Raw genomic sequence first — 12,259 nt, 5'->3', positions numbered from 1 at the left:
ATATAGAATGGCTAGTCTTCTGACCAGAAGGAAAGATACATTCTGCCACAGACTAAACTTTGTCCCCCTAAAATTCCTTTGCTGAAACCCTAACCCCCAAGTTGATGGTATCTGGATATAAGGCCAATAAGGGATAATTAAAGTTAAATGAGGTCATAGGGTGAAACTCTGGTAAGTCAGGATTAGTAGTGTCTTAAAAGAGACACCAGAGAACTTGTTAGTGTGCTCTTAAGCACTCCACCCCCACCATATGAAGACACAGTGAGAAGGCAGCTATCTTTCAAGCCAGAAAGAGAGCCCTCACTAGAACCACCATACTGGCATCTAGATCTCGAACCTGCAACCTCCAGAACTGTAAGAAAACACAATTCTGTAATTTAAACCACCCAGTCTGTGATAATTTGTTATGGCAGCCCAGACTGACTAATATATATTCTTATTAGTGTAGTCTTCATATGTCCAGGTTTTATGTGTGAATGTCAGGAAGTATGAAAAAAGCAGAAAGAAGACATCAGAGAGCAGGGGGTAAAGTATGATGTCAAGAATATGGCTGATACCAGTTTAGACACTAATAGAAAAGTAGCAGAAATAAAGACAAACCCCTCTCCTCACTTGCTAGCATTTCACCAAGCAGAAAGACAAATATAATGGTCAGGCTGATCCTTCCTGCACGTGCTAATATTGTACACACCTTAAAAATTCGTGTGGTAGAAAAATGTATCATGGTAGAAACAGCATGGTAACTGTGAACTGCCTATAAATGCCTAGCATTTCATTTCAACTTCACCACCTAACAGCTGTGTAACAGTAAGTTACTACTTCCACTAAATTTTTTTAATGTATGAAATTGAGATAATAATATACAGAAACAACCACATGTTAGAAAATATCTGGCACATAGTGAGTCCCCATAAATGTTGCCTAGTATTACTTCCTCCTCCTCCTTCTGCTCATTCTGACCAGGATATATATAAGAATAGTGTGTCATTTAAAAGAATGTACAGACATCCACACTTCATAGCAAAGATTCTTATTCAGGAAGCCTAGGATGTAGTCCTGGTGTTTGTATTTTTAAAAACTCAACAGCAGACTTTTTTTTTTTTTAGATTTTATTTTTTTATTTGAGTGAGCAATAGAGAGAGAGAAAGAAAGCACACAACCAGAGGCGGAGGGAGAGGGAGAAGCAGACTCTCCTGCTGAGCAGGGAGCCTAATGCAGGGCTCGATCCCAGGACCCCAGGATTATAACCTGAGCCAAAGGCAGATGCGTAATCAAAAAAACTCTACAGCACAAAAAAGTTAAAGCCACTACTGGTTAAGAATAAAGCTCTAGAATGATACAGATGTGGGTTCAAATCCAAGCTCTAACATTTACCAAATAGGTGATCCCAGATAAATTAGTTAATTTCTCTATTTTCATATTTCATCTGTGAAAAAGAGGATACTACCACCAAACCTCACCGAGTTGTTTTAAATGATTAAATAAATAAGTGCCTGATCTATAGTAAACTACAAACAGCAGCTGCTTTTTTTTTTTTTTAAAGATTTATTTATTTATTTATTTGACAGAGAGAGATCACAAGTAGGCAGAGAGGCAGGCAGAGAGAGGAGGAAGCAGGCTCCCCGCTGAGCAGAGAGCCCGATGCGGGACTCGATCCCAGGACCCTGGGATCATGACCTGAGCCGAAGGCAGCAGCTTAACCTACTGAGCCACCCAGGCGCCCAGCAGCTGCTTTTTTATTTTTGTCATTGTTATACTGAGTTTGGTAATATGTCTGCACAAGTATCAACCCATTTGAAAACTTTACCATAAGCTACTTCCTCAACACAATGGCACAAATTCCTGAAGTGAGGACCAAAAATGAAATGATTGGTCACTCTAAAGCCACGATAAAGGACATTGATATATAAATCTTTAGTCCCTAGAATATTTAACTCAGAAGAGCTAATACTGATAAAGTATTTTTAACAATGAAAAAAATTATACAAGTTTATTTCAACATCTGAATATTTTACAATAACTTTTTTAAAAAAGCACAAATGAGGGGCGCCTGGGTGGCTCAGTGGGCTAAAGCCTCTGCCTTCGGCTCAGGTCATGATCCCAGGGTCCTGGGATCAAGCCCTGCATCGGGCTCTCAGCTGAGCAGAGAGCCTGCTTCCTCCTCTCTCTGCCTGCCTCTCTGCCTACTTGTAATCTCTGTCTGTCAAATAAATAAATAAAATCTTAAAAAAAAAAAAAAAGTACAAGTGAATAATATACTGTTTTATGCTTCCATTTAAAAATTTATTATACATGAATTATTTTTATAAACTTTTATTTCTGTTCCTCATTTACCACTTCTCTTTACAAAATCAAATCATATAATAGAGAAATAAGAACACATTCTCAGGAATATAATACCCATTCCAGTGTATCCATGTTTTCAACAACTGCTCCCTCTAAGCCTCCCTGAAATATCACATCTGCTCCTACCACTCTCTTTAAATTATATTTTTCCAGGTTAACTATAAACTAATAATAATCAAATTTCCTATTTCTTCTCAATCCTCATTCTTCTTGATTTCTTGTAACATTTCTTTTTTGATTTCCACAATATTGCCCTTTTCTAAATTTTGCCATTCCTTCAATACCCAACTCCAATCACAAATTCATTCATCTTGATTAATCTTAGTTCTTTTAGTCAAAATATGCAGTAAAAACATCTTCCATAAGGGGACACTAAGGATTCAGAAAATAAGTCTCACAGATCTGTAACTTTAACTCTTATATCACTTCAACTACCACTTAACCATGAGCCAAGTAGTTTACATGCTATTTGAAAGTAAAAAATCTTGTATTTCCTTTGTATTTCCTAGAGGAGTATCATGTACATAGAGTAAACATAGTATGGTTACTGAGTGAATATGTAAATTCTCAAGACATTACCACAGAAACTTGCTCAGAGTTCCTTCAGGTACTCTATTAAAAATATATTTGTGTGTTAAGAGTTAATCTTAAAGATATAGGATTATTAAAGGTATCAAGAAATTGATTACTTCATTATATTTTGTATTGCTCTTGCCTTAATTTGGAGTCAACTATAATGCACATTTTCAAACACCTACATGCTTATGTAATTCTCTAGCTATGTGCTATAGTATACAAAACTTCTCTCTAATGAAACCTTAGTGTAGTTCATCTTTACATCAGTCTTACAGATGAAAAGCCACAGTATAAAGAATTATACTTTAGGTCTAGGCAGACAATATAATTTTGGATCTTACAGGTATATGTTAAACTGAATCCTTTGCTTTTTAATCATGTTCTGGGTATCTTTATTTATTTGTAAATGGTCACACTATACTTATTTTAAAACACAGAAAGTATTTTATTTTAAATAATTTCTAAAATATAAATAAATCCATATATTCCTGTGCTTTCTAAGTATAGTAGAAAATTATATGTTGAGTACAGAAAGAAATATTCTTGAATGTCAATATTCAAAAGTACTGTTCTATTCATTCAGTTAATGAGCAAAGCAAAAAATTAATTTTCAAGGTAGGGAGAATCATTACCTTTAGAAAGAAATGATTAGCTCCTTATTTTCCATCCCAACGAAGGCAAGAGAAACTGAGACATATATATATTGCTTGATTTAAATCTTTTATTGCCCCAATCATAAATTATAATTACAAATATTATTATGACATTTTATGGAACTCATTTATAAATGTGATACTGCCTTTATTCTTTATCAAAATGTTTCATAAAATACTCAGTACCCAAGAGAAACAGAAACAGTTTAAAATTATTAATATATATTAGGCAAATCACAAACCGGATAGTCCTCTTCACTCCCCCTTCAACAAATAACCACCATAAATGGTAAATACTCAAGAGAATTGAGAGAGCCTGCAAGATAAGCATTAGTCCCATTACTAAAATACTAAGGTCATAATGAGTGTACTCCTTATTTAACTCAATAATGTACCATATTTAAAACAGAAAGATAGAATATCACACCTTATTATTTCCATAGGCCATATCCATTGCTTCTAGGGATAAGGAGCAAAGTGCATTTATTAAATGATGCAATGATACGTCATCAAGATACCTATAATGAAAATGAAGAAATAAAACATTCTGATCTAAAATATACACTAATAATATTTCTATCAATTTTAAAAACTGATTCTTACTGTGAGCTTTCAAACAATCTTGAAAGTATATTGGAAATCACTGGTAAATCTGTCATCACTGCTGTTGTTAGAACCTAAGAGAAGAACGCAATTAAATGTAACATATGAACATTTCAGGAAGCACAAATTGGAGTAAAACCAACTAGAGCTTACTGTACTGGGTCCTTCTACAGCTCTCCCAGGTTTCAAGGCACCACCACTACTAGGCTTTAATCCCAGAATCCACACAAGATGCTGTAAAATTAAAGGAAAAAAAAATAAAGAAATTTATAAAAATTCTAGTAACTAAAATTTTTAAAAAATCAGTAGTAACTTCAAATAACTAAAATTAGTAAGTTTCCAATAACTAAATTTGTTTTTAAAAATTTTATTTATTTGACAAAGACAGACAGAGAGCACAAGCAGAGGGAGTGGCAGAGAGAGGGAGAGGGAGAAGCAGACTCCCCGCTGAGCAGGGAGCCCAATTCAGGACTCAATCCCAGGACTCTGAGATCATGACCTGAACTGAAGGCAGCTGCTTAACTGACTGAGCCACCCAGGCACCCCCAATAACTAAATTTAAGTTAGTAATTACTATTCATATAAAATACTTCTGATACCAAGCATAGGATATAGAACTTAGGCCATTGAGAGAAGAATTCCATCACTTTGTACAATAGAAGCCACATCTTTATTCCTTTCTAACTTTTTCTTCTTCAAACTTACTGCCTAGTCTTTAGGCCTGCTCAAAGCACCAGAAGGCATTGCTTCTTTTGTTAGCACTCAGCTATAAAAACAACACTGACCTCTGACCCAGACCCTACAACATACCTGTAGAGTTGCCAAGACAAGTTGCCATGATGTTCCAAGAACAGCTCCATGACAGTGTGCCAAGTTAAGTAAAGTCCTCATACACTGGATATTTTTGGAAGTGAGCTATATATATTTTTTAAAAGATATATTTGTAAATACTGTTGTACATTCTTGTAAAGCAGCATTATCATATTCAAATATTTTTTGAAATAAAAAACCAAAAATATTAATAAGAAAATGGGTTTGGATGGATTTTAAAGAACAAATTAATTTGCTTAAAAGTTGTGTCATCATATATATATATGTATTAGAATGTCTCATAAGAGATTCCAGATGGAGAAGGTCAAGTAAGGAGTTTTAACAAATACTATAAAAGCTTACAGATTTTACTTTAAAACAGAAGTATTTAAAGAGGTATAGATAAACAGGAATCATATCATATTGGTCTACATTATTATTCTGAAAATCAATCTGTAAACAAATATTAAGAAAGACTGCATAAAGGACAGTTTGACATTGGCCTGGATTAATACTGGCTGAGTTCATGTTATGGAACTACCATAACCTTAGTTAAATTAACCTCTCTACCTATCATTTCATTTCTTAGAAAGAAAAGAGCTGAGGGTATTAAATCAGATAAAACAAAATTCAATAAATATCAGCTGCCATCATCATCATTATCATCATCATGGAGAATATATTTCTTTTAATTTGGTCCTTACTATGGTCTTCACTGGAAAATACTATGTTTTAAGAGTACCACAAGAAGAAATGGCAGATCATGGTTTTACACTTTCCTTTTTTTCTGATTCCTTTGAATTAACATTTTGTAGAACTCAAATGCCCCAGAGTTGTTCTATATTAGAAGGAAACCATGTAAACTACTTTTATCCTAATTACATTATTTCAGAATATACCTTTAAGATATATATTAAAGGCATGATCCTTGGCTGGAGCTAATTTTCTGTGACAGTTACTATTAAAAAGATGATTGAAATGAATTACTTTTTAGGAGAAAAAAAAGTTGTGTTATCACAACTGCTTATGATAATATCAACTGCTAATGTCTTCTGAAGGTATCAATCATCCAGGTAAATAAAAGTAAGTAACTATAATGATAAAATTTGGCAAACATAAAAAGAAAGGTACAAAAGGTGTGCTGGATAGTTAGTTGGTAACCAAGATAAGAAAAATATTTACCATTACTGTTCCTTGAGGCTGGACAGCCAGAGGCTGACCCACTGCCACAACTTGTTGATGAGATTCACTTGATGGACTTATCATCATAACACTTTGACCCTGAATGGAATATGCTAGAACACAAAGGAAAGCTTAAATAATTAAGATAAACTTTTCACACAACATTCAAAGTAATGTTATATTTTACTTTGTTTTGTTTTGTTTTTTTATAGATTTTTTAAAAAATTTATTTGTCAGAGAGAGGGAACACAAGCAAGGGGAGTGGGAGAGGGAGGAGGCTTCCCGCTGAGCAGGGAGCCTGATGTGGGACTCTATCCCAGGACCCTGGGATCATGATCAGAGCCGAAGGCAGATGCTTAACAACTGAGCCACCCAGGCACCCCATTTCATTGTTTTATTCATTTGAGAGAGAGAGAGAGCATAACAGTTGCAGGGGGAGGGAGGCAGGTAGAGGGAGAGCGAGAAGCAGACTCCCCACTGAACAGGAAGCCAACACAGGGCTCAATCCCAGGTATTTTAAAGTATTTTAAAATGCATTCCCAGTAATCTTTTCTAATTAAAGTTAAGGCCAATTTTTTTTTTTAAAGATTTTATTTATTTATTTGACAGACAGAGATCACAAGTAGACAGAGAGCCAGGCAGAGAGAGAGAGAGGGAAGCAGGCTCCCTGCTGAGCAGAGAGCCCGATGCGGGACTCGATCCCAGGACCCTGAGATCATGACCTGAGCCGAAGGCAGCGGCTTAACCCACTGAGCCACCCAGGCGCCCCAAGGCCAATTTTTAATGTATTTTTAAAATACAAAATAAAATTTTAAATACAAAATAAAAATGTTTAAAATTGTATTAAAATTGTATTATTCTCCCTGCACCCCCATTGTTTTGAAGAGATGGAAGTAACTGAAGCTCCACATCATAACTTCTCGCCAAGGTCAGAGTCAGTGAATGAAACAGCAGAGGCCTGAACTCAGAATTTCTATAATATTTTCTCTATACCATGTCACTCCACTAGATGGAAAAAACTGTGAATAAGCTAAAGTCTTACATTTGTTGGAAAGTGTGGCTGCAGTGGTGGTATTCAGTACTGTAAGAGCATAATGGGGAGGCAAGGATCCTTTGCATATTGCAGTTATAAAGGCATCTCTTGAAGTTACAAGGCCCAATCTTCCACAAAGCGCAGCCATAGTCAATTCAGCTTTTAAAATATTCTCAGTGGCAGCTTCATCTGTGCTGAAAAGATAAAAGTATTTTATTTAACAGGATTAATTTATGTTTAATAATACTGCAGATATGACATGGAATTAGGTATTCAGTAAGTTTTAAGAAAATCTATACAAAAGTATTATGAACATCAATTTACTTAAGAAGGAATTTTAACTAATGAACATAATGCCTGAAAATCTGAACTGGGTAAAAGCAGTATATAATACATATATCATTATTGAAGAAAATGGTCACATACTCAAAAGATTTAACCTAAAACATCAAGCATTTTTTTTTAAAGATTTTTATTTATTTATGTATTTGAGAGAGAGAAAGATGAGCCAGCCATGGGGAGGGGCAGAGGGAGAAGCAGACACCCTGCTGAACAGGAAGCCTAATGCAGGGCTCCATCCCAAGACCTAGAGATCATGACCTGAGCCAAGGGCAGATGTTTAACTGACTGAGCCACCCAGGTTCCCCAAAATATCAAGCATTTTAAAATCAGCAAATCCTGTCATTATGGAAAAAAAAAAATCAAAGTAACTGATAATTATCATCACTGCAAAAGTAGTAGAAAGGCTTGAAGTGACAAAGGCACTCTGTAATTTTAGGACTGTATTTTCCATTAAAACATCATGACAACTATTCTGCGGGGGAGCAGGGCAAGAATAGGATGAAGGAGAGGGAGGTGGCCAAAAAGAATAATGTTCTATCTCTCTGATATGAGGAATTTGAGAGGCAGGGCGGGGGGCTGTGGGGGGCAGGGAGGGGAAAAAATGAAACAAGATGGGAACGCGGAGGGAGAAAAACCATAAGAGACTCTTAATCTCAGGAAACAAACTGAGGGTTGCTGAGGCAGGGTGGAGGAGAATTGATAGGGTAGCCGGGTTATGCATATTGGGGAGGGTTATGTGTCATGGTGAGTGCTGTGAATTGTGTAAAACTGCTGATTCACAGACCTGTACCCCTGAAGCAAATAATACATGTTGATTAAAAAATAATAATAATAATGTTCAATATATATAAAACTATGAAAAAGATAAGAAAAATTAATATTAAAAACTAATATTAAAAAATAATTTAAGGACCAATTTAAGTATCCATTTTAATGTTTATTTCTTATTAACTGCCACATGCAATAAAAAAAATTATAAAGACTGAATACCTGGCATCAAGGAGGAGTGAGAGAGCAGCAAGTAAACCACACCAGCAGGCATTTACCATTTCTTCCCAAACAGCTCTACTAACTTAAAGGACAAAAACATACAACACTTCGTGATCATTATAGATAGCAGAGTATTTGACAATATATCATTCTAAAACCACCCTAGTCATTTGGCAATAAATTACATATTCTATCAACTTGATTATTAAATACTAAAGTTCTAATAGTTAAAATACATTTGAAAAAATGAAAACTTAAAAACCACACCAATTTCAGAATTCAAGAAGTCTTTAAACTAAGTTGTTTTAAAATATCAATGATAGGATCTTTCAGTACACAAGTTAACTGGTGTGTGTGTGTGTGTGTGTGTGTGTGTGTAATACCAATTCCTATTCCCTTCCCTTCACTGGGCCAAATTTCCAGCCTCTGTGACCAGCTCGAAGAAAGGCAGTGTTAACAAGCTATTCAGCCAGGAGACTGATTTCTACACACTGGGCATCGAGCAAATGAGTAAATCCAGTGAATAAACTGGGACCACGTGTCTCACTTCTGGAAAAGGTAATTGAAAACATGGAAAGATAAAAAAATAAGCCTTGTGGTATTAAACCAGAACTGGAAGAAACCTCAGTTAGGCATTTTTAGACAAACATTTTTTAAAAATGTAAAGAGGTGTGTGTGTGTATTTCCTTTTCAAGTAGTAAGAAGCACAGTAGTGCCCATGTGTTCATTTCTAAATACTAAACTAAAAAGACCAAGGGCTCCTTAGAAAAATAACTGATTCCTGGGCTTGTCAAGAAAGATCCAAGATGAGCTTAGAACGTTATATTGTGTCAGATAGTGAATTGTGCTCAGAAAATGATAAAAGGACACAGTGGCCAGTTTGAAAGTGGTCCCACTGGCCATTATAAGGGACAATCTGAGTGTTAAACCAAATAATTTATAATCACATCACACTGTAACCTTTCAAATAAAATAGAAATCTAAGAATCCATACTAATATAAATGAGTAAATTAAAAAACTAAATAAATGGGTGAAAAGGGAAAGCTCTCTTTTACAGAAGCCTCAAAATATTTCTCCACAAAAAGTTCATAATTAATCTTACACCAAAGAAACCAGCCAGACATCATGTTAACCAAATGATAAAAGTTAACATTACCAATAATGAGACATACTGATAACTGTATGCTCTTGCTGTGTTTATAGACTAGGTTTAACATAGCAGTATTTCTGTGGTAGCCCTAGCAAAAATGAGTAAATTGAATCTAATTATAAGGGAAAAAAAGACAAACCTAAACTGACTAGCCTGTTTTGACTACTCTTCAAAAATGTCAAGATCATATAAGACAAGAAAAATCTAACGAAGTTTCTAGATTAAAGGATAGTATAGCAACATGGAACTAAATTCAACATGTGATCCCAGAACACCAAAGACATTACTGGGGCAACTGGCAAAATTTGAATGAGGTCTGGGATAAGATAATACTGGGCTGATGCTAAATTTATGATGGGACTATACTGTAGTTTTATTAGGAAACTGTCCTTATTTTTAAGAAAACACGAAAATATTAAGGATATCATGTCTGCAACTTATTCTCAAATAGTTCAGCAGAAAAGTATAGTGACATACATAAACAGAACGATAACACAAATAGGGTAGTGTTAACAACTGGGAAATCAGAGTGAAGGGATGTTTGGGAACTTGAGTATTTCTTCAACTTTTCTGTAAATTCAAATTATTTCAAAATTAAAATTAAAAATACAGATATCAATATACCTTTTTCTTTATCCATCTGGTCTGATGTTGACTGTAATTCTTGCTGTTCTGATGATTGTGTTGGTGAAGAAGCTGCTTCAGTAGTAGTCTGGCATTCTGTTTCAACCTCTCCTAACTCTCCTTCAATCATACTAGTAATTCCACGTACAAGGTCAAGCAAACAATGGAATGCCACAGACATAGCATAACCTTCTGGTATAGTTGGGGGCTCAACTTTGTCCAACATCTCCAGGCTGAAATTAAGAAAAAATCAGAACATTAATTAAAAGCCATGATGATGAAAATATATATACAAGTGTTTGTAGTTCATAGAAAGTAAGAGCAACAGAATAGAAAACATGAATAGAATTAATGAGTGTTTCATTTGCAGGGATCCTTTCTCAGTATTCTAAGAAAGTGATTAGAATAATTAAGGCCTGACCACTGCCATAACTAATTATTTTATCAATTTACTTTTTGCCCCTCCCCCTCAATGTGCCAGTATTTTAATTAAAGAAATTTAATTCGAGAAATTAAGTCTTACATATAAAATAGAGTAAGATTAAATGGATTATAAAACTTCTCAAACTAATTCAGGTGCTTTCAAAATAAGGAACTACAAAACCAAATCAATCTTATAAACAGGAAGATATTTTCACAATGAGAAAGTATTACTGTGAGATATCCAGCTTAGCTATCATCTCAGACACAATCTACCAACAGAGTAAGAATAACACTCAGAGCATCAATATGTCAAAGTCAAAAAAAAATTTTTTTTAAAGATTTTATTTATTTATTTGAGAGAGAGAGAGATCACAAGTAAGCAGAGAGGCAAGCAGAGAGAGAGGAGGAAGCAGGCTCCCCGCTGAGCAGAGAGCCCGATGCAGGGCTCAATCCCAGGACCCCGGGATCATGACCTGAGCCAAAGGCAGAGGCTTTGACACACTGAGCCACCCAGGTGCCCCAAGTCAAAATATTTTTAATGATTTTTTATTTTTATTTATTTGACAGAGAGAGACACAGCGAGAGAGGGAACACAAGCAGGGGGAGTTGAAGAGGGAGAAGCAGGCTTCTCATGGATCAGGGAGCCGGATGTGGGGCTTGATCCCAGGACCCCGGGATCATGACCTGAGCCAAAGGCAGACACTTAACGACTGAGCCACCCAGGTGCCCCCAAAGTTAAATTATAGAGCATTTTCTACTCCATAGTTAGAACAAGCTTTCAAAAAGAAAGGTAACAAATCTTTTGTCTTAAATCACAGCAAATAAGAAATTATGGTTTTAAATTCCTTAAATCTGTCGCGATAATTCAATGGAAAAAGAACTGGTAGTACTGGAACAACTAAATATTCATATGTAAATGATTGATGGTAGATCTTTACCTGGTACCATATACAAAAATTAACTCAAAATTAATCAATGACCTAAATATAGGGGCTAAAACTAATACTCTTAGAATTAGAGTATTCATGACCTCACATTAGGTAATGATTTGTTAGACAGGATACCAAAAGAACAAGCAACAAAGGAAAAAACAAATAAACTGAGTTCATCAATATTAAAACTATTGTGCTTTAAAGGCCATTATTAAGAAAATGAAAGACAATCCACAGAATAGAAAATTTTTGCAAATCATGTATCTGATAAGGGGCTAAAGATCCAGAATATATACTAAATAATAAAAAGACAACCCAATTAAAAAAAGGAGCAAAGGATCTGAAAAGACATTTCTCCCATGATGATATATAAATGGCCAAAAAGTATGTGAATGAGATAGATATTCAATGTCACTGGTATTTAGAGAAATGCAAACTGAAAATATGGTAAGGTAACATTTAATGTCCACTAGGATGGCTAAAATCAGAAGACTATAACAATAATCAAAAGACAGTAACAAGTGCTGCTGAGGATGTGGAGAAATCTGAACCCCTATATATTGTTGGTGGGAATATAAAATGATAGAGTCAACT

The 12,259-nt window shown here is 35.0% G+C and overlaps 1 protein-coding gene across 8 annotated transcripts in view; it reads right to left on the bottom strand.

Moving 5' to 3' along the window:
- The window catches only part of MON2 (MON2 homolog, regulator of endosome-to-Golgi trafficking), a 111,053-nt gene that overhangs the window by 46,007 nt on the left and 52,787 nt on the right, over positions 1–12,259 (bottom strand). For all 8 annotated transcript variants that reach the window (XM_082742505.1, XM_082742509.1, XM_082742504.1 and 5 more), the window contains 8 exons: positions 10,311–10,543; positions 8,536–8,617; positions 7,213–7,397; positions 6,171–6,283; positions 4,989–5,093; positions 4,332–4,412; positions 4,179–4,252; positions 4,003–4,093 (listed from right to left, as the gene is read on the bottom strand). In XM_082742505.1, coding sequence (XP_082598631.1) covers positions 4,003–4,093; positions 4,179–4,252; positions 4,332–4,412; positions 4,989–5,093; positions 6,171–6,283; positions 7,213–7,397; positions 8,536–8,617; positions 10,311–10,543 — 964 coding nt within the window. The remainder of the gene's footprint in view (positions 1–4,002; positions 4,094–4,178; positions 4,253–4,331; positions 4,413–4,988; positions 5,094–6,170; positions 6,284–7,212; positions 7,398–8,535; positions 8,618–10,310; positions 10,544–12,259) is intronic.

Source organism: Mustela nivalis (genome assembly GCF_964662115.1).
Source record: "Mustela nivalis genome assembly, chromosome: 7".
Taxonomy (NCBI): domain Eukaryota; kingdom Metazoa; phylum Chordata; class Mammalia; order Carnivora; family Mustelidae; genus Mustela; species Mustela nivalis.
The sequence above is the reverse complement of the archived record's forward strand: the minus strand, read 5'-3'. Positions and strand labels throughout refer to the sequence as shown.